The sequence below is a fragment of the Balaenoptera musculus genome, chromosome 7 (genome assembly GCF_009873245.2).
Source record: "Balaenoptera musculus isolate JJ_BM4_2016_0621 chromosome 7, mBalMus1.pri.v3, whole genome shotgun sequence".
NCBI classification, from domain to species: domain Eukaryota; kingdom Metazoa; phylum Chordata; class Mammalia; order Artiodactyla; family Balaenopteridae; genus Balaenoptera; species Balaenoptera musculus.
In genome coordinates, this window is record NC_045791.1 from 2402571 (window position 1) to 2428899 (window position 26329).

The 26329-nt window shown below is 41.6% G+C and overlaps 1 protein-coding gene across 8 annotated transcripts in view; it reads left to right on the plus strand.

Annotated features, from left to right (window-relative positions):
* The window catches only part of OCA2 (OCA2 melanosomal transmembrane protein), a 279721-nt gene that overhangs the window by 45656 nt on the left and 207736 nt on the right, over positions 1 to 26329 (plus strand). For all 8 annotated transcript variants that reach the window (XM_036859042.1, XM_036859038.1, XM_036859037.1 and 5 more), the window contains 4 exons: positions 16502 to 16600; positions 19696 to 19884; positions 22910 to 22967; positions 25039 to 25111. In XM_036859042.1, coding sequence (XP_036714937.1) covers positions 16502 to 16600; positions 19696 to 19884; positions 22910 to 22967; positions 25039 to 25111 — 419 coding nt within the window. The remainder of the gene's footprint in view (positions 1 to 16501; positions 16601 to 19695; positions 19885 to 22909; positions 22968 to 25038; positions 25112 to 26329) is intronic.

Below are 26329 nucleotides of genomic sequence, written 5' to 3' on the forward strand. Positions count from 1 at the left end.
GAGTAGCCCCCACTTGACATAACTAGAGAAAGCCCATGCACAGCAATGAAGACACAACACAGCCAAAAAAAAAAAAAAAGCATCAAGAAGAATAAAATTCTTAGGATTATATTTAACAAAAGAAGTGCAAGACTCATACACTGAACACTACAAAATAGTGCTGAGAAAAGTTAAAGTAAATTTAGATAAATGAAGAGATGTTCAAAGTTCATGGTGTAGAAAACACTATTATTAAGGTGACATTTTCACCCCAATTGATTTATAAATTCAACACAATTCTTAAAACAATCCCAGCAGGGTTTTCTTGAGGTGCAGAAGTCGATAAGCTGATCCTAAGGTTTAAAAGAAAAGGCAAAGAATCGCTAGCAGTAAGACAGTCTTCAAAACATAAAACAAAGTTCATAGCATTTTTTCCTCCTTGATTTAAAACTTCAGAAGAATGAGTGGCAGAGTAGACATTTCCTAACTCTTGTTATTTCATAGAAACATTGAAAACCAAGCAGAAACTCTCATAACCAACATTGTCAGAACTCTAGAAACCAGTCAAAAATTTACAGCAACCAAGATTCTGAGCCAAGTAAAAGGCAACTTGAAAATGGTAAGAAAGTTTCATGGCATTTTTACTTGCCTTTGCCCTACTCCTTCCCTATCATGATGGTGGTCTTTAAGCCATGACAGACCATTCTTAAAACCTGGTCCTTGGTTCCAGAGGGAGAAGAGCAGACCTTACTTGCAAATTATTGTGTGTGTCTGTTTTAACCTATCTGCCATTAACTGAAGGACTGACACAAGACTCTCATCTCTGTTTTGTCTAACTTGGAACACAGGCTGTAAAAGTGTTGGGAATTGCTTAAAAACACTGTAAGGGGATCTAGAAAACTGCAGGTGTCTGGGGCAGAAGCTTACTGGTTGAGACATACAAAGACTGCCTAAGGCCCAGCTTCAAAAATTGAAGAGGTTCTTTGGGTAACTAGGATATTCAAAAGTACCTATCTGTATGGGGGGATTTAGAAGGCCACACATGGTCAGATAAAAATGCATGATGAGAAAAGACTGGAGAAGTTTGAACTTTCACTTCAAGCTTAGCCCTCATTCCAGTAAAAGACTAACAAGTGTTGATGGAGTGCCCCAGCACAGAGCCAATCTGTAAAGACAGGGAGAAGTGTTTGCTTTTTCTGTGTATATTTAAAATTTTTCTTGATTTTTAAAAGCTCCTTGCATTCAAGGAAGTCTCTGTTAAAACATTAGCTGAACATGAGCAAAAGGAACAGAGACTTCAATGGTCACACACAAGTAGTGGGAATACAGTCTTTGGGAAAATAGTATGGAAAAGTACCTAAGCAAATAGACTACTATAGCCATCAGATATCAGAAAACAAAACAAAACCAAAAAAACCCAGCAAACTGTAGAGAGAAGGGAGAATCTGATTTTCAGAATTACCACATTATAGCACAAAAATGCCATTTTCACCAACAAAATCACAAGTCATACAAAGAAAAAGGAAAGCATGGCCCATTCAAATGAACAAAAGAAATTGACAGAAACTATCCCTGAGGAAGCCGAGACATCAGATCTACTAGACAAAGACTTTAAAATAACTGTCTTAAATTTCTCAAAGAGCTAAAGGAAAAAAATGGACAAATAACTAAAGGAGTTAAGGAAAACACCATATGAACAAAATGTGAATATCAACAAAAGGATAGAGTTTATAAAAAGGAATAAAACAGAAATTCTGAGGCTGCAAAGTACAATAATTGAAATGAGAAACTCATTAGAGGGGTTCAATAGTAGATTTTAAAAGGTGGAAGAAAGAGCCAGTGAACTTGAAGATAGGACAGTAGAAATTGCCCAGTCTGAGAAGCAGAAAGAAAAAAGAATGAAGTAATGTGAATGAGAGCCTAAAAGTCCTGTAGGAAACCATAAACCAGAACAACATACATATTATTGGATTTCAAGACAGAGAAGAGGGAGACAAGAAAGGCCAGAAGAAATATTTTAAGAAATAATGGCTGAAAAACCCCCAATTTGATGAAATGCATGAATCTACAAATCTAAGAAAACTGAAAAAGACCCGTACCAAGATACATTATAATCAAACTGTCAAAAGCAAAAGAGAAAGAGCATTTTGAAAGCAGCAAGAGAGAAATGATATCACATTCAATTGATCTTCCATAAAATCCACAGCTGATTTCTCATCAGAAACCATGGAGGTCAGAAGGAATTAGGTAGACGTATTTAAAGAGTTGAAAGAAAAAAAGCTGTCAACCAGGAATTCTACAGCTGGCAAAAGTGTCCTTCAAAAATGAGGGCGAAATTAAGACATTCCCAGATAACAAAAGCTGAGGGAGTTCATTACTCCTGCCTTACAAGAAATGCTAAAAGGAGTTCTTCAAGCTGAAATGAAAGCACACTTGACAGTTACTTGAATCCACATAAAGGAAAAAGAGCACTGATAAAGGAACCTACATAGGAAAATATAAAACACAGTATAAATGTATTTTTGTGTGTGTGTGCGTAACCCTTTCTAGCTTCCATCTGCTTTAAATGAAAATTGCATAAAGCAGTAATTATAAATCTGTGTTGAATGGTCTACAGCATATAAAATGTAATATATAGCCAATAATAGTACAAAATAGGTTAGAGGGAACAGAGTTATATAGAAGCAAAATTTTTGTTTTAATTGAAATTACATTGATATTAATTCTAAATAGATTGTTTTAAATTAAGATGATAATCATAATCCCCACAACAACCACTAAGAAAAAAGCTAAAATAATAAATGGTAAAAGAAACAAGAGGGAAATAAAAATGGTACAATAGAAAACATCTATTTGACTCATATTATATTAAATGTAAATGAATTAAACACTAATCAAAAGGTAAAAATTGGCAGAAGGCATAAAACAAATATTTCAATGATATACTTACTATATATGAGACACCCTTTAGAATCAAAGACAGAAATAAGTTGAAAGTAAAAGAATGGAAAAAAATATACCTTGGAAACAGTAATCAAAAGAGAGGTAGAGAGGCTACACTAATATTAGACAAAAACAATCTTTAAGACAAAAATTGTTACATGAGACAAAGAAGATTTTATGATAATAAAAGTGTCAATCCATCAAAAAGATATACAAATTATAAACATATTTGCACATATACATCACAAAAGATAATAAGTTGCATGATTCCATTTATATGAAATGTCATAGAGACAGAGAGTAGTTACTGGATACTAGGACTGAGAGGAGGGAGGAATGGGGAGTGACTGTTAATGGGTATGAGGTTTCTTTTGGGGGTAATGCTAATACTCTAGAATTAGATAGTGGTGATGTTTGCAATACTTTGTGAATAGACTGCAAACCACTGAATTGTACCCTAAAAAAAGCAAGAGGGTATGATATCTGATCTTGGAAATAATGGGAAGAATTCAGGGTAGGTTAGTATTGTTCACTACCATTGTGACCATAGGTATAAATAAGAATATTAAATTAGTGGTTGCAATAGACTCTTTATGTACCCCCTCTTCAGGTTTGATTAATTTGCTAAAGCAGCTCACAGAACTCAGGAAACCCATTTACTTACCTGATTACTGGTTTATTACAAAGGATAGTAAAGATATAAATGAACAGCTCGGTTAAGAAATACCTAGGGCAAGGTCCCGCATGCAGGAGCTTTCATCCTTGTAGAGTCTGGGGACACCCAATGTAGATGCATTCTGTTTCACCAACCTGGAAACTTTCCAAAGCCCGTTCTTTTGGTTTTTAATGGAAGCTTCAGTACATATGCATGATTCAATACATAGGCCAATGATTAAATCATTGGCCATTGATTATTGATTCAACCTCCAGCTCTTCTCCCCTCCTTTGAGTTCAGGGGTGGGATTGAAAGTTCCAACCCTATAATCAAGGTTGCTTCCCCTGGCAACAAGCACCCCCAACCATCCCTATGGGATTTCCAAAAGTCATGTCATTAAAATAAACTCATTTGGGGTTGAAAGGGGCTTGATATGAATAATAAGGCACCCGTTTCACCTTTTTGGTTCTGAAGTGATTTCAGGAACTGAAGACAAAAAACCAAATACTAAAACATAAGATGCTCCCATTGCTCTTATCACTTAGAAAGGGTCTTGGGAGCTATAAGCCAGAAACTGTGGATGAAGACCAAACTATATATATATTTATTATAAATCACAATATTACAGGAAGTTCTACCCTCATGAATGGGATTAATGCTCTTATAAAGGGGACCCCAGAGAGTTCTCTCACCCTCCTTCTGCCATGTGAGGATTCAGTGAGGAGTTGGCAGTCTACAACCTGAAAGAGCTTCCTTGTCAGCCTGACCATGCTGGCACCTTGATCTCAGACTTCCAGTCTCCAGAACTGTGACAATAAATTTCTGTTGTTTATGAACCACTCAGTCTATGGTACTTTGTTATAGCAGTCCCAAACCGACTAAGACAGTGGTCATGCAATCATCATTATTTGTAACTACTACTGCAAAGAATCTACAGGAATTAACTGAAAAACTATTGAAGCTACATGGTAAAGTAACAGAATGTACTAGAAATAAAATTTTCTATCCAGAAAATTTTCTCTTAAAGTGCATCTCATTCATAATAAACAAAACTATGCAGAAATACTGAATGAGATGCATGACATTTATTAATCAGAATATAAAATTAGCAGAACTATCAAAGGAGAGTTGCATGGAAATATAGGTTCATACGCTTAGAAAAGAAGGCTAAGTATAAAGAAGATAAATTAATATATAGATTAATGTAATCCATAGATTTAATGAAAATAAATATCATGGACATTATAAATAGCAATGTTGACATCTGGCTCTAAGGCTGTCATTCACGCTCCAAAAATGAGAAAAAAACAGATAATCCCCCAAATCACAATTTTTGGGGAACATATCAGAGAACTGATGTCACAGGCCTACTAACTAGCCATAAATCTAGGAAAAGATAAGTACCTCCAATGAGAAGTGGAACACTGGCATTTTCTAACTATAGGCAGAGTACAGGATGAATATGGGGACATAGTAAAAATAGTAAGAAAAAACCAGCTGAATTTAAAAAAATGAATTTCTAAAGCCTGAGTGTAAGCTAGCATGAGAATATAGGATCCCTGGGTACCACAGATGCAAGGGGTGTGTGCACACACTTGCAGGGTCTTCTCCAGCAACTTTCAATGGGCACTTAAGAGAGAGGCTGGGGACAGGGTGGGAGACAGGGTTGTGATACATCTTTGTGCATGGTGTGGGGTAGGATCTAATTTAATCTTTTGCATGTGATTATCTAATTGTCTCAGCATCATTTGTTGAAAAGTCTTTTTGCCAAATTAAATTACCTTGGCTATTTTTAGAAAATCAACTGGCCATAAATGTAACTTTTTTCCCCCTGGAGGCTCAATTCTGTTCCATTGCTCTATATGTGTATATTTACATCAGTATCACACTGTCTTGATTACTGTAGCTTTGTAGTTAAGTTTTTATTTGTTTATTATTTATTTATTTAATTTATTTTTGGCTGCACTGAGCGGCAAATGGAATCTTAGTTCCCTGACCAGGGATGGAACCTGTGCCCCCTGCAATGGAAGCACAGAGTCCTAACCACTGGACTGCCAGGGAATTCCCAGGTTTTTTTTTTCTTTTTAATTTCAGAATCTTTATTGAGTAGGTTGATTTGGAAATTTACCATTTCCATATAGCCAACACAATTTCTTTCCATTACACTGAAATTTGTTTGAAGTGTGTTTAGTACCTACCATTACATGGCAATTTAACATTCTGTTCTATAATTTACATGATACATTAAAACCTTTTGAAATTTTTAATACAGTATCTGAAAATCTAGAATAATTTGAAGATTATACACTGAAGTAGTAGTGCTTTTAGGAATATAATTCTGTACATGCTAACTTCTGGCATGTAAAATGTACATAGTTACAGAAATTTAAATTTCTTGTAGTTGTTACTTATGTGACTGTTATCATCAGTGTCAAGTGATTCAGCTTTGCAACTGAAAGAGAAAAGATCTTACTTGTACCAAATTATTTTAAATACCAGAACCACTGAACAAGGGAGTGAATTACATGTGTATTGAATCTACTGCTGGTAGCATACCGTGGAAGTGACTTGTACTTTTGTTTCAGAAGACGTATTTCTCTTTTCTGTTTCTTTTTTAAAGAAATGTAAAAACTAAACTTATTAGTCATATTGTTGTTTTTCTGTATTATTAGTCTCCCATTGATTTTATTTTATTTTTTTATTATTTTTTTAACATCTTTATTGGAGTATAATTGCTTTACAATGGTGTGTTAGTTTCTGCTTTATAACAAAGTGAATCAGTTATACATATACATATGTTCCCATATCTCTTCCCTCTTCCCTCCCTCCCACCCTTCCTATCCCACCCCGCTAGGTGGTCACAAAGCACCGAGCTGATCTCCCTGTGCTATGCGACTGCTTCCCACTAGCTATCTATTTTACATTTAGTAGTGTATATATGTCCATGCCACTCTTTCACCCTGTCACATCTTACCCTTCCCCCTCCCCATATCCCCAAGTCCATTCTCTAGTAGGTCTGTGTCTTTATTCCCATCTTGCCATTATTTTTATGGGAGGTTAGTTTTAAATCAGTCTGACAAAAATAACTATCAGATATTCTGGGTTTATATTTATTCTTCCAACTATGATTAGCTCTTGCTTTTAAAACTCCCCATTTATTTACCAAATATTTCTTAAGTGACTATTTATTGGGCTCTGTGTTAGATATGGGAGTTTTCCCCAAGTTCCTCCTTGATTTAAAATGTCTGAATGTATATTTGGGAGTAATTGACTTAACAGATTATTAGCAGAAACTGCAGTTTAATAAGCTCCATTGAGGTCATTTTACTTAGAGCATGTCAGTAAGTCAACAAGCAGGTAAAGCCCTTACCTTCATTCCCAAGCCAGAGCCTAAGGGGCAGAGAGTATAGAGGTAATTCCCAGTGGAGTTTCCTTTTCTCTTGGCTCAAGCCAGATTGAGGAAGTTGGCAGTGCCAGTAAGAAAGGGGGACTTTTTAATGGTGCCAGGAGCTAGCCACAGTTGACTGTAAGCAAGGGGAAAATGCTGGGACAACTGCCTTATATTGGGTTGACCAAGTTAGTGTGAATGAAGTTTTGGAGGACTTGGATACAATTTCATTTAAAACCTCAGGGTGAATTTTTTAATGCTGTGTATAATGTTAAGGAGACTAGTAGCTTCTTACTACATCACATGCTGGGACCTACAGGTTGAGGACCTCTTTGTTTCCTATTCTCTACATTTCTTACATGCACTGAGGCAAAAAGAGCAACTAGAAGAAAACTTTGTTACACATACCTACCTATCTGAATCTGTGCATACAAGCTGTTTTTTTCTCCTCCAACTAAGGATGAACTTTCCATGCCCCTAGCAAATGTAGTAAGTTTTTTTAAAAAACAACTTTATTGAGATATAGTTTACATACCATACAATTTTCTCATTTAAAGTGCACAATTCTCAACATCAAAAGAAACCCCAAACCAAAATAACCTGATTAAAAAATGGGCAGAGTACCTGAACAAACATTTTTCCAAAGGCATACAGATGGCCAACAGACACATGAAAAAATGCTCAACATCAGTAATCATCAGGGAAATGCAAATCAAAACTACAATGAGGTATCACTTCACACCAATCAGAATGGCTATTATCAAAGAGATAATATATTTTGTATCTTTTGTGTCTTATATAATTTTTTTGTCCCTTATTTCCTCCATTACTGCTTCTTCTCTTTATTTTTTGTAGTGACATATTTTGATTCCCTTCTCATTTCCATTTTCATATATTTTATAGATATTTTCTTTGTGGTTACTATCAAGATTCCATGTAACATCCTGAAGTTACAGCAATCTAATTTGAAATGATATCAACTGTGCTGTTTTTACTCATAACACTTCTGACACCAAATGAGAGGTTTATTTCCCTCCAAAGATTGATACCAGTCAATTCTCTGATTCTCTGCAAACATCAACTGGATGTTTAACAGTTCAATTAAATTCCATTCTGACACTATCTACCTGGAGTTAGAGTCAGATCCCACTAGTTAAGGGCTGAGTCCCACAAAACTCTTCCCGCTGCAGATGCCAGTCACAATTCCTGGGCCTCCTGTACTTCTATCTAACTGGCTATAAATTTGGGGTTCCCATGACCCCCTCCTCAGGTTTGATAATTTGCTAGAATAGCTCACAGAACTCCGGAACAATCTTTACTTATGTTTACTAATTTATTACAAAGGATACAACACAGCAAGAGCCAAATGGAAAGGATGCATAGGGTGGGGGAAGCACAGAGCTCCCATGCCTTCTTCAGGTGTACCACCCTCCCAGAACTTTGGTGCATTCACCCACCTGTAAGCTCTCCCAACCTGTCTTATAGGATTTTTTTTAAATGGAGATTTCATTATGTAGGCATGATTGATTAAATCACTGGCCATTGGTGACTGAGTTCAATCTTCATTCCCTCTTTCCTTCCTTCACCACTTAGCTAGATTTCCTCTGAGTTAGGGATCAGCTTGAGGTGAAATTTTAAGTTCTTCTCAGGAATTTCCTGAGTTTATGTGTGTGGCTTTCTAAATTCCTTTGTATACATGCCTAGTTTTGAACATCCTAATTTCCCAGACTCTCATGCCAATCTCTTTTCTGGTCTTAGATGTTCTATTGTGTATCTCCACCCATAATCTCTTGCCTTAGGTGCTTGTGGGTTTGTTGTCCCCTTGTAGCTTTTATGAGCACTGCTTGCTGATTTTCCCATCTGCATTCGGAGGTATATGAAATAGAGATGAGTACCTTTCATCACGCATTAATCCTTCAAGTATCCCCAAGACAACTTAGAATAGACATACACAACAATTTTCAAATAAGGTCATTTCTGCTCCCTCTAGTTTGAAGGATTGGGGGGAACTGGGAACCAGACTGCCACCTGCTCAAGACCAAGACCACCCCCACACCAGGGACGGAGTGGGGCAAAGGCAAATAAAATGCCCCCAAACTTTCCTATCATTTTGAAGATGGTCTTTTCTCTCTTGATTGCTGTAAACCTTTGTTTTCCAGAGCTCCTACAAAGTTGGTTCAGACAGCTTCTGGTTTATGTGAGGTTTCTATGGACGAATGAGAGCTTGGAGTTTCCTAGTTTGCCATTTTGCTCTCTCCTTCTTTTGGAGTATTGTTTTGCTGTCTGTAGAATTCTTGGTTGACAGATGTTCTTTCTGCACATGCTGTTGAGCTGCTCTAGTGAAATTTTCATTTCATTTATTGTACTTTACAATTATAGCATTTCTGTTTGTTCTTTCTTTATACTTTTTCTTTGTCAATATTCTTTATTTTGTGAGACATCATCCCTATACTTTCATATAGTTCTTTAGATATGGTTTCCTTTGGTTCTTTGCACATATTTGTTTTTTAATTTAGAAAAAAATTGTCCTTAATGATATTTATTTTTTATTGAAGTATAGTTGATTTACAATGTTGTGTTAGTTTCAGGTGTACAGCAAAGTGATTCAGTTATATATATACATATATATATCTATTTTTTCTCAGATTCTTTTCCATTTTAGGTTATTACATTTTTTAAAAATTAATTAATTAATTATTTTTTGGCTGCATTGGGTCTTCGTTGCTGTGTGCGGGCTTTCTCTAGTTGCGGCGAGTGGGGGTTACTACTCTTCATTGCAGTGCGTGGGCTTTTATTGCGGTGGCTTCTCTTGTTGTGGAGCACGGCCTCTAGGCATATGGGCTTCAGTAGTTGTGGCACATGGGCTCAGTAGTTGTGGCTCACGGGCTTGGTTGCTCCACGGCATGTGAGATCTTCCCGGACCAGGGATTGAACCTGTGTCCCCTGAATTGGCAGGTGGATTCTTAACCACTGTGGCATCAGGGAGTCCCTATTACAACATCTTGAATATAGCTCCCTGCGCTATAGAGTAAGTCCTTTTTGTTTATCTATTTTATATATAGTATTGATAGTTTTTATTTGTTAATCCCAAACTCCTAATTTATCCCTCCACCTCCCTTTATCCTTTTGGTAATCATAAGTTTGTTTTCTATGTCTGTGAGTCTATTTCTGTTTTGTAAATAAGTTCATTTATATCATTTTTTTTTAGATTCCACATATAAGTGATATCATATGATATTTGTCTTTCTCTGTCTGACTTCACTTAGTATGACAATCTCTAGGTCCATCCATCTTGCTGCTAATGGCATTATTTCATTCTTTTTATGGCTGAGTAATATTCCACTGTGGTATATGTATATACCACATCTTCTTTATCCATTCATCTGTTGTTGGACATTTAGGTTGCCTCCATGACTTGGCTACTGTAAATAGTGCTGCTATGAACATTGGGGTGCATGTATCTTTTTGAATTAGAGTTTTCTCTAAACATATTTAAAATAGCTGATTTAAAGTCTAGGAAGTCCAATGTCTGGCTTTCTTAAGGGAATGTTCCTATTAACCATTTTTCCCTCCCAGTATATGGGCCATACATACATTTGCATGTCTCATAAGTTTCTGTTGAGATTGGACATCTCAAATAATGTGGACTGGGACAAAGTGAGAGAGTGGCATGGACATATATACACTACCAAATGTAAAATAGATAGCTAGTGGGAAGCAGCCGCATAGCACAGGGAGATCAGCTTCGTGCTTTGTGACCACCTAGAGGGTAGGCGGGAGACGCAAGAGGGAGGAGATATGGGGATATATGTATATGTGTAGCTGATTCACTTTGTTATAAAGCAGAAACTAACACATCATTGTCAAGCAATTGTACTCCAATAAAAATGTTGAAAAAATAAAATAAAATAATGTGAAAACTCTGGAAATCAAATTATTTCACTTTCCTAGGGTTTATGGTTGTTGCTGTTCTTTAGTGACTTTCCTGAACTAATTTTGTTAAGTCTGTATTCTCTATTGTATGTGGCCATGGATTTCTCTGTTCAGTTAGCTTAGTGGCTGGGAAGAAATATTCTTAAATGGCTGGAACATGTACATCTCCCTGCTTTTGCCAAGGGGCTGTGTGTGCATGCTGGGATAAGCCTTCAGCATTCAGCCAGGCACTCTGTCTTATTCTTCATTTCTTGCTTGTGCAGAACCTCAAGGTTAGCCAGAGATGAGAGCTTAGTGCCTTCTCAGGTCTTTCCTCTGCATAGCCCTGGAAATGCACACAGCCTTGTACATGTATGTGGGTTCTAGATTCCCAGGAATGTGTTGGAGCTTTCCAAAAGCCCCAACCAACACCTCATTCCCCAGCTTTTCCTTTTAACTGTTTTGGTCAGCTTCTTGTTAGCCCCAACTATATTGCTGCCTCAGGTAGCTGTGATGTTAGTTGCTGCTGGCTGTGACAAATGCCCCTGAGGTAAAGGCTGTCCACTATGGGAATGCTGAATTAGGTCAAATACAGACAATACCTGTTGAGTGGGGTGTTTCAGGATACTGCCAGACATCTCAGTGACAGTTCTCTGGTAATGGAAATTTAGAGGTGCTCCAACCCTAATCCTTCTTCCTCAAGTGGCTACCAAGCTGCTGGTTTTCACTGTCATTGCAGGGCTGTTGGTTTTCAAGTTTACCATGGAATGGGATAAGGGATGTGGGAATAGGGCAAGTTAAAATGCCACTGTTCTTGTCAGTATTCAGCCATTATTCTTGAATAAATGCTCCTTGGATTGTTGCAGAGTTTGGTTTATTTCCAAAGTTCTGATAATATTGTCTTGACTGTTTTTGTCAGTGTCTGTTCCTTTTATGGAGAGAATTTTCTCAAGTCCTTACTCTGCCATTCCTGCTGTTACTTCCTGCTGCTTTCATGTGAAAGAATGTCTCATCACATAATGATAATAGTTTTGAGATACTAAGTGGACGTACTTTTCTATCCCTACAAAGGTACAGGAAGTTTGGATTTGGCTTAGAACAAACAAGTTGTTGCTCAGTTTTGTATATCAAACTAGGAATAAAAAAATAAAAATGCATAGCATCAGGATGATAGCTTTGTAAGGCTGGCAGGGAAGTGCTGGCCTGGCTGGGCACATCACTACTTGCTGTGGTCCACCTAGAGGGTATGTTAGCATTGCCAGAGAAGTATCGGTGTGGGTGGTCTGAGACAGATCCTTGGTCTACAATCCTGAGCAGGTTTGCTGGGGACCTATACCTCCCATCTGCCAGCATACTTGAGGAGCCTGACAGGGATCAGAAAGGTAAAATGTGAAGACTTTGCAGCAGACATAACAGAGAATGCTGGAAGCTTGCACATTGTCCCCAGGTCTTGGTGGAAGCAGCACTGTTGTGATGAGGGGGATATGGTTCCTACAATCTTCCACCGATGGGGTGCAATTGTGTGCATGTGGCATTCCTTGGAAAGGGAGCAACTGTCCTGATCAAGAATTTGAACCTTGAATGGAATGAATGCATACATAAAAAGAGACTTTTAAATAGTAGACTGACCAACTACTAAGTGACATCCTATTCTCCAGTTCATCAAGGTGACTGGGACCCATTTATAGAAACTAGAGTTAATTACTTACACATGAAAGTGAAACAGTGGGTGTTCCAACTCTGTTCAAATGGTCTTCCTTGCAAGATGGTTTTTGCCCATCCCTTCCCTGAGTCAACATGGTGGAAAATTTGGAAAAGACTTTATTACTGAGAAGGAAAAGACATTGGGAAGTCTTTAAAAATTAGTCTCCTTTTTACATCGTTTTTATGTAGAATATTATTTAATCTCATGAGTTATTTAGATTAATCAGTAGTTTTAACTTATTCTTTTGCTAATTTTAGGCTTACTTCTGGACTTTTACAAATTATTATTTTATCTTCAAATAATTTTAATCTTAGAGACAAATTACAGAATAATATGAAAAACTTTCATAAACTGTTCATCCAGAAACTCCAGTCAAGTTTTGCCAACTCTCCCAATAATGCCCTTCCTTTATAGCAAAGGACCCAATTTAGAAGCACATATTGCATTGTGTTGTGATGTTACTTCAGTCTCCTTTAGCCTAGGATTTTTCAATCTTTTCTTAATTTCATGATGCTGAACCCTTCGAAGATTAGGGTCCTGTTATTTTATAGAAGATTCCCTCACTTTTGTTTGCCTGATGTGTCCTTCTGACTGGATTCAGGTTATACATTTTTGGCAGCAACAGCAGAGAAGTGAGGCTGTGCACTTCTCATTCCATCATATTAGGTGGTGCTTGCTTTCACTTAGACCCATTGCAGATGATGTGCACTTTGATCACTTGATTAAGGTGATGTCCACCAGGCTTTTCCATTGTGAAGTTGCTCTTTTCCCTTCTGTAATTAATGCTTTGTGCAAATGTCAGTATCTCATTCCTCATCTGACTTTTTTACCCATTAGCTTTAGCATCTGTTGATGTTTCTTGTCTGAATTAATTTTTACTATGGTGGTACTAGATTATCCAAGGGCTCATTAGCACCCTCTTTTGTGCTGGCATACTGGTGTTCTGGGGCCTCTCTGCAACGCTGTCGGGATTTTGACACTCGAGTCTTTGTTCTCCTTTTTCCTTCAGTCACGGTCATTCTCATGAGTCATTCTCTCCTGAGCTCCACCCCAAACTCTCAGCTCCAAAGCCCCCTCTACCTCCTTGCCTCTAACGGCTTTTCTCCATGTGCAGTGTCCACGCTCACACCTATGACTGTCTTTGCCTATGTCTGCCCCAGAGCTGTTTGGCCTGGGAAAGCTTCAGGTCCTCCACTTCTGGCCTTCCTATCCTCTTATGCCCAGCACTTCCTTGAGCTCGTCAAGCTTCTCAGCCTCCTCCCATGCACCCGCCTCTTCCTGCTGGTGCTGTGGAGAGCTTCCCTCCTCTTCCATCCTGTGCCCAGGACTGCGTCCCTTTGCCTCTCTCCCACCCTATGTTCACTGCTCCTCCAGCACCACCGCAGCATTGGCTCTCCCACTCCGACCCTCATGGGGCAGATGCCCTGGCAGAGACCCTCGCAAACTTCCAACCCCAAGATTCCCAGCAGCAGTCCTTTCAGGAGTTGATTCTCTCCCCTCTCAATTTTTTTTTTTTTTTTAAATTTTATTTTTATTTATTTATTTTTGGCTGTGTTGGGTCTTCGTTTCTGTGCAAGGGCTTTCTCTAGTTGTGGAGAGCGGGGGCCACTCTTCATCGCGGTGCGCGGGCCTCTCACTATCCCGGCCTCTCTTGTTGCGGAGCACAGGCTCCAGACGCGCAGGCTCAGTAATTGTGGCTCACGGGCCTAGTTGCTCCGCGGCATGTGGGATCTTCCCAGACCAGGGCTCGAACCCGTGTCCCCTGCATTGGCAGGCAGATTCTCAACCGCTGTGCCACCAGGGAAGCCCTCCCCTCTCAATTTTATGATCCAGGGCAGCTATCCCAAATTTTCCCACTCTCCTCGGTGTTCCCCTCCTCCAGCACACAGCCAGACTCCTACTTCAGAGGGAGAATTTGGGTCACCAATCTTGAGCAGCCTCGAGTCTGTGTCTCAGTTAGTGTGCAAAACTGACCAATGATGCTGGGTGAAGCTGGTGGGTCTCCTGATCCCTCTGTCTTCCGTGAGGGGTTGGACTCTGAAGAGTTCAGGTTCTGCCTCTAACTCTGAGCTTATCACCCATGGCACCCACACTCCGCTCTGTGGCGGGGCTGTCCGCATTCCCTCTTTCCTGAACTTTCCATTTCACACGCCAGGGGCATAGTGAGAATTGCACAGGGACATCTGTGGTGGCAACAAGCACAAAAGGCTGCCGCTCCCTGGCTGTGGTGGCTGAGTCTCTGGGCACCAACCTGAGGTGGTGCCCAGAGGACACTCGCTGGCTCCAGACAGACTCCTTTCCTGACTTCAGTGTGACATGATGGGTGCTGTTAGATACAGGTCAGGGGTTCTCTAATCCGTAAGACCAGTCTTATTGTCTGTGTCACAGGTGTATGCTTGAATGAGAAAGAGAAAGTGGATGGAAATATTTTTCTTTGCTTTGCTCTGCATTTGTAATCTGAAGTGCTGTTATTTTGCCAGATGAGTGTATCACAGCATCCACAGAGGTTCCACATGGCCTGGACCATGGAAGGGCAAGGTACAAAATGACGTATTCCCAACAATTAGGAATGAAAATGATTTCCACAGCTTTTCATGAAAAGCTGGCTGCTTTTTAACATCTTATGTCTTTTGATGAAGGTGACCATGTATGCGGGGTGGGGGGCTCTCTTGTGCCTTTGCCTTTATTTCCCTCTCACAAAGCTCCTCATTTGGATGATAAGTTTATGGACAGGCCAAAGCACAGCAGAAGGGGGTCTTGTGCAATGTGAACCTTTGCTTTGCTTCAGTTGTGGCTTCTGTTCCCCTGTGAGCTCCCTCCCTGCTATCCTGGTTATCATTTCATTATGACTCCATCAGCCTGACTTCTGCTGCTTAATCTCTCAAGGGAAGCTATTAGGGTATTTTAAATGTGTGATATTTAAATATTGTGATCTTAGGAAACAGAATTTTCTGAATATAAACAGGCCCATCAGATTCTGAATAGTTTTCTTGAGGAAAAACTCTGCATGGAATGGCAAAGATGGCTGGAACATATTTTAATGCTAAAGTGAGCCTAAAAGTATTGATCCCACAGCATCTAGTCTATGTGAGCTTCTGCTTTGCACTTCCAATCTGGTTTAGGCTGGGGAGGAGAGTTGTTTCTAATTTTCTTTCCTAAAACTCCAGTTTTTTACAATTCAGATATAACATGTGAAATTTACCACTGACTCTTTTTTTTTTCTTTTTCTTTTTTTTTTTAACATCTTTATTGGAGTATATGGCTTTACAATCGTGTGTTAGTTTCTGCTTTATAACAAAGTAAATCAGTTATACATATACACACTTCCCCATATCTCTTCCCTCTTGCATCTCTCTCCCTCCCACCCTCCCTATCCCACCTCTCTAGGTGGTCACAAACCACTGAGCTGATCTCCCTGTGCTATGCGGCTGCTTCCCACTAGCTATCTATTTTACGTTTTGTAGTGTATATAGGTCCATGCCACTCTCTCACTTTGTCCCAGCTTACCCTTCCCCCTCCCCATATCCTCATGTCCATTCTCTAGTAGGTCTGCATCTTTATTCCCGCCTTGCCCCTAGGTTCTTCTGACCATTTCTTTTTCTTTTTTCTTTTTTTTAGATTCCATATATATGTGTTAGCATACGGTATTTGTTTTTCTCTTTCTGACTTACTTCACTCTGTATGACAGTCTCTAGGTCCATCCACCTCACTACAAATAACTCAGTTTCATTCCTTTTTATGGCTGAGTAATATTCCATTGTATATATGTGCCACATCACCTAAGTGTCCATCAACAGATGAATGGATAAAGAAGATGTACCACTGACTCTTGGGCACGTTCTTGAATCTAGCTGCAACCACCAGTGAGCACAGCCATCATTTTGCGTTGGTGATCCCTTTCCTTCACTTTGTTTTTCAGGTCTCACCCTCCTTTCCCCCAGTTCTTCAGCTCCAGTTCTAAAGACCCCTGCTTTACAGAAAACACACCTTTGCTGAGGAATTTCTCACAAGAGAAAGGGTGAGGTGTTTTTTTCTTTCTTTCCTATAAAATTAAGAAATCTCTGAGCATTATCCTTTGCACTTATGCTGGAGAGTTTCTTCCTGAGATATGAATTTTTACCTGACATGTATGGTCTCTGCTAGATCCTTGTCGATTCAATGTGTGTTCATGATTCTAGTGGTTGTATTCTGTGCCTTATGAATTGCCAAGTAACCTTGAGCATAACCCTGCAATGATTGAATAGCACATGTACACACTCATGCATGCACACAGCTGGGAAAGGCCATCTTGCCAGGCCAGGGCTTCTCAACCAGGGTTGAGGTTGGCACTGTCAGGGGACAATTTTTGTTGTCACAAATGGGGGAGGGGTACTACTGGCATTTGGGGTAGAGGGCAGGGATGCTGCTAAACATCCTGCATTGCACAGGACAGTCCCCACAACAAGGAGTTATCTGGCTCAAATGTCAGTAGTTACAAAGCTGAAAAATGTATGATTTAAAAGAAAACTCTACTTCCTGTAAATCTGAAGTTCCTTTTGAGGATAAACATGGGTGGTTCTGGAACCGATGAGCAGAGTTGATCTGTAGGATGAGTTACAGACTCTCTCCCTCAGGGTGAAGGGCCCTGGCTCAGGCCTCCATCCTCTGTTCTGAAGACAAACTTCCAGAAGCTTGAGCCATCTGTTTGGTGTCCCCCGACTGCCCACACATTCCAAACTTGGTGACATTGTCATGGGCCTTCCTTTCCTGCCCACTGACCCTTGCACTCGGCCTCTCTCCCACAGCCTCTGAGGAACTACCCACCCTCTCTCCAGCCCTGTCTGTAAATGTTCGGGGGGGGAATCATCCCACTTTAGGGTGCATCAGAATTTTGGGGTGCTCATATGCCATGTGGGTTCCTGGTCTCACCATCCTAAGACTCAAGTTCACAGGATTTGGACAGGGTGCAGGAGTCTTGATTTGTCACTTCCCAATGCAGAGCCAGTGTGGCTTCCTCCAGGAGACCCCTGATGACAAGTTGTGTTTCCCTGAAAAAGTTCCCACTTAGCCCATTTTACTAGAGGGACCTCCTCTCCTTTCTGGCTCTCCAGGTCAGTCCCACTCAAGTGTAAGGGAGCTCAAATGTCACCTCCTTTGTGAAACCTTGGTTCCTCCACAACTCCTTCAAGAGTCAATGCTTCTTCTCCTTTGCTCTTAAACACCAAATTCATGTCCTGACTTTGGAACTTGCTCTTGTGTCATCCGTGGTTATGCCTGCCAGCCCAGTGCCCAGCAAGGCCTCTACCACCGGGGAATAGCAACTCTCTTCCATCTCTTCTAATCAGTAACTTTGAAAATTAACACTTTACAATCTATTCATTTTAATGCTTTCCTTTGAGCTACTTGGTAAACTGTTAAGGACTGAGACATTTTACAACTCATGCTTCTCTGGAAAACCAATAATGTGAAAGCATTTATCCTGGGCTTGTGGAACACAGAGACTGGCCCTGGGATGCTGAGCTGTGCCTCATATCACAAAAATCACTTCAGAGGAGCAGAACATGAGTCAGGTTTACTTACAAAATGTTTTCCTTTTTTTGTTCTGCATGAGGCTTACTGAGGTATTGGTGGTGGCAAGGTCTTTTTGATGCTTTAGTTTTTGCCAGCATTATTTTGTTGCAGTTTTAATTTGATCAAGTGGCTTATTAGGATAACATCCATTAATTTACATATTTTCAGAAGAGAATGTGTTCTTTTCAAGATGTTGAGGGCAGGAGTGTGCAGCTAAGAGTCAAAGCATGCCCCACACCTATACTGACCAGCATGGTATCCACATATCACACATGGTTATTCAAAGTCAAATTAGTTAAAATTCAATAAAATTAAAAATTCAGTTCTCCAGTTACACATTTCAAGTGGCCAATGAGCACTTGTAGCTACCATACTGGACATGCAGAGAACATTTCCACCACCATGGAAAGTTCTATTGCAACGCACTACTCCAGAAACAGTGACATAAGCTTTCCTCTTTCTACTTAAAAACAGTTTCCTTGGTTCCAATTTTAGTCACAGTTGTGTTTGTTCATCAGTTGAGAGGGTTTGTGATATTATTCCTCACACATCTGTGACATTTCCCAGTCACAAAATTCTTGGACAAGATTACTGATTATTTTCAAAGTTTTCACACTGTCAACATCATCTTTTATCTTGTTACATATTGGTTTCACACAGCCTAATTTGCATCTTTGAACTTCTCCTTATGAATAAGACTATTTTTCTTGTGAACCAGTCCTAAAGTAGTGATAAGAGTTCAGGAGAATCACAATGCCCTGTTGAGCTAACTGGATTCGAAAGGCATAGCTTGAGAGGCATAACATAATAGATTGTGGCTCTTGTGTCAATATTGCCACCCCACAAGTATTCCATGTATTTCCACAGGAAAATTCTGGGCTTGGTGCAGCCTTACTAGAGTCAAGTTCTGACTGAGAATCTGTACTGAATGAGTTGTTCAGTTGTTCAGGGATTCAACCAAAATTAAATGGATATATCCACATGTAATTTTGATAAAAGTTTATGATACCCCTTGATTCATCCTTCTAGATATAGGTCCCATTCTTGGGCCCATCTAGTCCAGTACTGATGTTCCCCACTCCTGCTCGTGCTCATGTTGGGTGGGAAAGCTAGGTAGACCATCTCCCCTACATCTCCATTACAGATAGATACCTACAAAGAGGAGAAAAGGCTTACGCCACTCACTGTGCTTCAGGATGAGTATAACAGGACCAGGTACTGAGAACTCCAGCACAATCAAAGAGAAAACAAAAACCGAAATGAGCTGGAGCTGGTCTGAGCCAGAAAAAGCTTTACTGGAAAGTTCCAAACTCAGAACAAGCTGATGTTTCTTGAAGGTCCACAATTTATTTTGAAGACTGTGTGACCCCAGACGATTTCCCTCCAGTCCAGAGTCTGTGATGTCAAGAAAGACCCATTCCCACCAGTCTGATAGTACTACTATATCGATGGTCCTTTTAAAAACAAGTATTGATTGTACATTTCACGCTTACCCCTGAGATGAAGTGTTGCTTTGGAGATGCTACTATTTCGTGAAAATAACCACAAAGCCTCGATTTCCAGGTCACGGTGTGTGCCCATTTACCACCCAGAGTTCATCACTGCTGAAGAATCTTGGGAGAACAGCTCTGCTGAGTGGGAGGGCGGATCCCTGCTGAGCAGAGAGCTGGTAGGTTCCTCTGGATCCGCCTCCTCAGAGAAGGGGGAGCTTCTGGACAGCGCTCACATCAGGTTCCGTCTTTCCAAGTTGAGGTAGGAAGACTTGGAGTGCCAGCACTGGCACAGGGTGTTGGTCGCACAGTGCACGCCGCCCACCTGGGACTGGGCTGGGGAGTGGGGCGCGGTGCGGGTATTGCCCTCGCGACATCCTTCCCGAGGACAGGGTGGAGGTGAGGAAGAAGGCTAGGCGGCACCTTCCTGGAAGGTAATCTTCCTTTCCTCCAGGCCCTGGAAGACAGATAAAGCGGCGTTTGAACCAGCATGGAGCCTTTAAGGCTACAAGAAAACCCAATTACAGACCTAAATGACTAACACCCTACACACCTGTCCTTTCTCTTGTGTGGCTGGGGTCTTCACACCCATGAGGCTTTGTGGATGAAGTAGTCCCCGTGGTGTTTTAGAAGCTGATATTATCATTTGTAGTCAGTGATGAAGCACGTTATTAGAAGGGTTCTGCACAGGAAGGAGAAAGAGGGTTTTTAGGGGTGATGCAGCTGCAGGTGGGGCCGAGAGAGGCCGAGTCCTCTGCACATGCGTAGGAGGGTGGAGGGCGCACGTGCGCTGGGGATCTGAGGGAATTTTGCAGCACCCCCCCGCGCGGGTCGGAGCAGGAGTGATCTCTCCCTTGTTTGCCTGTTGAGGCTTCTGCGTGAGCATTTACTTGAAGGAGGGGTTCTGCTGAGAGCCACACATTTGAAAGTGGCATTTCCAGAGACAGAATACCAGGACCACCAAGGTCCCAATTATATATCTGCTCCAAGGTAGCTGAGGAACCAGCAGGGCCGGGCATGTCTGTGCAGCTGTCTCCTTGTCGCCTGGCATTCCCCTCACTCCACAGCCTTCCGTGGGCTTCCACTAAAATGGTCTATGTGAAAACCATGGATAGGTGAGAAGACACCATGAAGCTATCAAATATTCGTGTTATTATTTCTCTACATTAGGGGGCCCAGCTTTTCTGAAGCTGTTTGAAGGGTTGATTAGAAGCGTACCTACCTGCATCCCAAAGTGTATCCGTCTTTACCTAGAGAGGCCCACTCTCAGTTGTCCTACTGATCTTTCAGGCAATTCTGAGAGGTAGGTGAAGGACGTACTTCAGAGGGTAAGGATTTTGCCTGAGGTCATGCAGGTTGTGAGAGGAGCAAAGGGGTGGGGGGAGGAATGTGGCCCCAGGTCCCCCACCAGTGCTTGACCATGGAGATGTCTTTTCCCACCATGCCTCCCAGCCATGTGTAGTTTCTTCACCTTGACGGGTCTTAGCTCTTCTCATAGGTGAGACAAATATTGGCCGATTAATGTGCTATAAAATTATTTGAATCATGTGAAAGTGTGTGAACAGGGACCTGGCCCCATAGGTCACCATGATGGTAAGCGCTGACGCTGTTAACACCCTTCCCCAGCTGGCTGCCTCACAACTGCAGAGGATGCGAGCTTCCTCAAATGTCCCATACCATGGAAAATAGAACCAAGTACATTTAAGCCTTTACATTCAGTGGTTGTTTTATCTTTTACGATTTGTAGAATAGTTGCCTCAAACTTGCCACTTAACTGAAAGACTTAGTGCCATTCTTTTTAACATGTCTAGAAAGTACTACACATGATTATTGAAGAAACTTGTAAAAATTATTTTGGATGGTCAGCTCTGCTCTATATGTCACTTATGTAGAAAGAAATTAGTATTTAAAATAGTTCAATTGGGGCAAGACGGGCATAAAGATGCAGACCTACTAGAGAATGGACTTGAGGATATGGGGAGGGGGAAGGGTAAGCTGGGACAAAGTGAGAGAGTGGCATGGACCTATATACACTACGAAACATAAAATAGATAGCTAGTGGGAAGCAGCCGCATAGTACAGGGAGATCAGCTCGGTGCTTTGTGACCACCTAGAGGGGTGGGATAGGGAGGGTGGGAGGGAGGGAGATGCAAGAGGGAGGGGATATGAGGACATATGTATATGTATAACTGATTCACTTTGTTATAAAGCAGAAACTAACACACCATTGTAAAGCAATTATACTCTAATAAAGATGTTAAAAAAATGTATATAAAAAAATAGTTCAGTTAATGCTTCATGCTTTAAAAGGAAATGTTTTTTGATTCCCATTTGAATAGGAGCTATTGATCATAATTTGGAAGGGTGAAATATTATTCATCAAATTCATTAAATCTGAGAGAATGCAAAACAAGTTTTTACCATTTTGAAAGGATCAGAAAGGTTTTGAAAAAGATATCCCTATATAGACTTTAATCCTTTGTTCTACAAACATGTGTCAAGCACAGGCTGTGTTCCAGCACCCTGCCTTTTGCAAGGGCAGAGCACAGATACCCCAGGGCTTGCTCTTGAGGAGTGGCCACAGGAGAGCGCCCCCCAGCACTAGGCAGTGATTATGTCTTCAGGAGGTAGGATCTGGCGGGCCCTGGGGGGGTGACAGGAGCAGAGATAAGCCTGGAGTGGCTGCCAGGCCCACATTCACCAAGGACCTGAGGGCCACAATTAAGAAGTGTGTAATGATAACTGGGCCAGGGTGCCATCAGGAGCCCTCAGAGGGCCTGAATGTCTATTGAATTATCTCCTAAGGAATTCTTAAAGGACTCTGCTGGTACAACCGGTTATAGCACTGCAATTTCTTTCTTGAATTGTTTGGTTATGTCTCAGTCGATGTTTATTTGATGATCAAATCCATATTCCTACCTTCCAGAAAACTTAGGGGAAAATAATTGATAAATATGAATCTGAGAGCTGAGATAAAGCTTGTTTCCAGGAAACTAGAGCCTTTAAAAGGCTAGTGAAGAGGCTCAAATCTTGAACTTCAGCATCTCCAGTAAGAAGCAGTGTTCAGACACTCAGGGTTAAGTTTGTTCCCCTCTATAACCTCCACCAATCTGCTTTTGTCCTCAGCAGTATCCTCCTTCATACCATGTTATGGAAAGAATTTCACACATGTGCTTTGAGATAGACATTACCCAAGGCTTCAGCAGACATCTGAGGTTTGACAGTTCAGGGCACGTGCAAGCAGGACTGCTGTCAGTGTGACCTGGGGCCTGTCTTTTCTCTTGCAGGTGCTGTGTGCGGTGGCTGAAAGTCACGGGCTTATTTGTCTTTGTGGTGCTGTGCTCTGTGAGTACCATGGCACCCTGAGCTCTGCTGTGTGCTCAGCAGAGCCCCCGGGGGGAATGGTGCTGGGTAGCAGGGCACCTGAGGTGTGGGGCTCACACATTTCTTTGGAGGAGTTACTGAGGGTGTGTGGGATGGCAGCCTGGGGGTGGCTAGGGAGGCCTGCCCTTAGCAACGCTCCTCTGTTGTTGTCTCCAGTCATACAGTGGAAACCCTGAGCACCTGGCTTTGCTCTGTGGAAGGCAGTTAGCTTGCCTCCAGGTCTCAATTCCCACCTTAAGCGGCTTACCAAATTCTCTTTTCAACCACATGCAGTGAACACTCTTTAGTTGTGTTGGGACATGTCCAGCAATCATGGGTGCCCCCAGGAATGTCTCAGTGCCCCTTTGGGATGGCTCCCAGCTGAACCACCCTGTTTGGGAGAGAGTGAAGTTCTATGTTTGCCCCTTCCCTGGAGGCTGCTCTGATTTTACTTGCCCATACATCCCCAGGGAGGGCTGCAGAGCCAGGGCCCTGGAGGTGACCTAAGTGTTCCCTCTGACTTGAGGGGTCATGAGTTTCACTGCCAGCATTTCTGTGGTGTGTGCCCTGATGTGGCCCTAGCCGAGATCACGTTGTAGGCACTCAAAATATATTTGCTGAATGAGTGAGTGTGAGGCCCCCCATTTGTGTGTGTGCATGTGGGTGTGAGGTCCCCATGTCTGCCTGTGTGTCTGTGTGTGTGCACATGGGTGTGAGGTACCGAGTGCCTGGCTGTGTGTTTGTGTGTGTGCATGCCTCCGTGGGACGTGTGGGTCTTTTGCGGTCTGTGAGCATTTTGAGGTTGTGTGTGTGCCTAGGGAGTTATTGCTAGAGTTAATAGTTACCTATTTTTAGCATTGGCATAGGATAGTTTGCGTGGGCCATTTTTTGGAGACACCAGTAGGTGGTTGGTATGTGCCGCTGTGACAGGGTATGAGATTGTGAGCAAGGAAGGGGTGGGTGAATGGTGTTTCCATACCTGTGCCCTGTGGACTCCAGGACTGGTGTGGCTGTGGCTTTTCTCTGTAGGTAGACTGTGGTGACAGCCATGCTGGGTGCCCTTTGTGACTGGAAGCTGTGTATGTGACCACGTGTAGCTGTGAATACATGATCTTCATTACCTGTGTGTGTGGGCATGAGGGTTGGGGCTCTATGTGTGTGCAGGATTGTACATGACAAGAGTCTCCTCTTCTCAGTGTGACATATAGGGAACAATGTTGCATTTCAGACAGCAAGGGTGCATGAAGTCAATACTGGCTGAATTGAAATGAGTACAGGCATTCTTTAATAACCCACATGGGAGGAGAGCAGTGGCACAGAGAAAGGAAATCTAAGCACAGAACAAAAAAACAATTGCATTGAACTCTGAAAACTTCATGAGTTTACTTTTTTGGCTACCAGTTTGCCTTTCTACTTCCTATTCACACAGTTATGTGGTTCTGAAACCCTAGCTGCTTAGCATAGCCTGGTGGGTGGGTGTACTGGGGTATCCAAGGAGGAAGTATGGGTGGCCCAAGTCTCCCCTGACCCCTGAGAGCTGACCTGAGCTCTGTGTCTAGTCTTCATCCTTCTTCTGGTAATTGAAATTTTGGTGATTTGTGGACACAATCCAAAACAGAATTTGAGGAATTTGTTTTGAACTTCTGTAATCTGTTATCTCATCATCACTTTAATTTACTTTCTGATGAAGTATAAGATACTCTGAAAATTCCACAAGCATGTGCTCCCACCATCATATGGGTTGTATTTCCTACTCTCCAATATGGGAAGACCATGTTTACCCTCCCCTGATGATTTAATTTTATGGCTGGGTATTTAATCCTTAAAATTGGCAAATATCAACAATCAAGGCCCGTTGTAGCAGAAAATAGTATAATGGATCAGAATTTTATCTTTTAATATCTCAGAAAAGCTATTTAGAGTAAGCTGGTGAATTTTGGATACATGAAGCAGCACCATTATCATACCCATATTTTCAGCTCTTATCAAAGTTACTTAAATCCTATTGTTCTTACACCACAAATCTATCATTAAATGTTTCTGATTGTTACAGATTTTATTTAGCCTGTATCCAGATCAAGGAAAGTTCTGGCAGTTGCTGGCTGTGTCACCGCTGGAAAGCTACTGTATCCAAACCTGTACTGAGATGGACAGTCGTCCATGGTTGAGTCACAAAGTGAAGAGACCCAAAAACTATCATGCCTGTTGCCCAAGGTCACAGCCTAAGCAATTACCGTTCCTCCCTGTGTGTGTTTTGTTCCTCCGGGACGTTTGGTGAAAGATGAGGCTTCAGAACAGAAGGGGAGTGGCACTAGTGAGACTGCGATGGGTGGGTGGTGGTGAGGTTCTCCATGGAAGGGTGACAGCAGCCAAACAGTGCGTTTTAGTTAAGGCCCGGCTTCCTGTGGCTCTTGGATACTCTGTTCTGTTCCCTGCCCCCACCCTCTTGTGTTTTGGCTTGGGTGGTTCCTCTTAACCTATCTTTAAGTTCATTGGTTCTTTCCTTGGCTGTGTCATCTGAGTTTGATGATTGCCTGGTTTCTTATACTCTGGGCTCTCTTGCATTTTTGTAGGCCTCAGCTGCCATAACAGAATACCACAGCCTGGGTGGCTTAAACACCAGACATTTATTTCTCACAGTTCTGGAGGCTGGACATCCAAGGTCAGGGTGGGCTGATTTGATTTCTAATGAGGGCTCTCTTTCTGGCTTGCAGATGGTCACCTTCCTGCTATGTCCTCACAGGGCCTTTCCTTTCCTGTGTGTGTGTGTGTGTGTGTGTGTTTATGAGTGTGTGTGTAGAGAGAGTGAGAGCTTTCTGGTATCTCTTCTTACAAGGACACTAATCCTATCAGATCAGGGCCTCACCCCATGACCTCATTGAACCTCAGTTACTTCCTTAGAGGTCCCATCTCCAAGTATAGCCACACAGGTGCTCAGGGCTTCAACATATGAATATAGGGGACATGGACATTCAGTCCATAGCACTGAGGTAAAGTTTTAAGCTTGGAGATGATCACACCTTAACTTCTATGAGCCTTAGTTTTGGGGTGGGGTGAGTTGTGTAAATCTAGTTAGAGGTTGCCTGTGTTGTGGTTTGTAGTTGCCATGGTAACCTTCAGTACCCCAGACACTTGGAATTTCTTGGCCTCTTTCCATCTGTCTGCCAAGCTCTGCCCTGTTCCTACCCCTCCCTCAGGGGTAGAGCTGCTCTCCTCTCTTACCTGCCCCCAGCTGCTGTGGTTCCACCACATCCTCAGGCTACCAGATTTGATGTACTTCCTCAGCAAATTAAGGCTTTCTCAAGGTTCTCCCCATTCTACCCATCTTCCCTGTGAGCACCTGC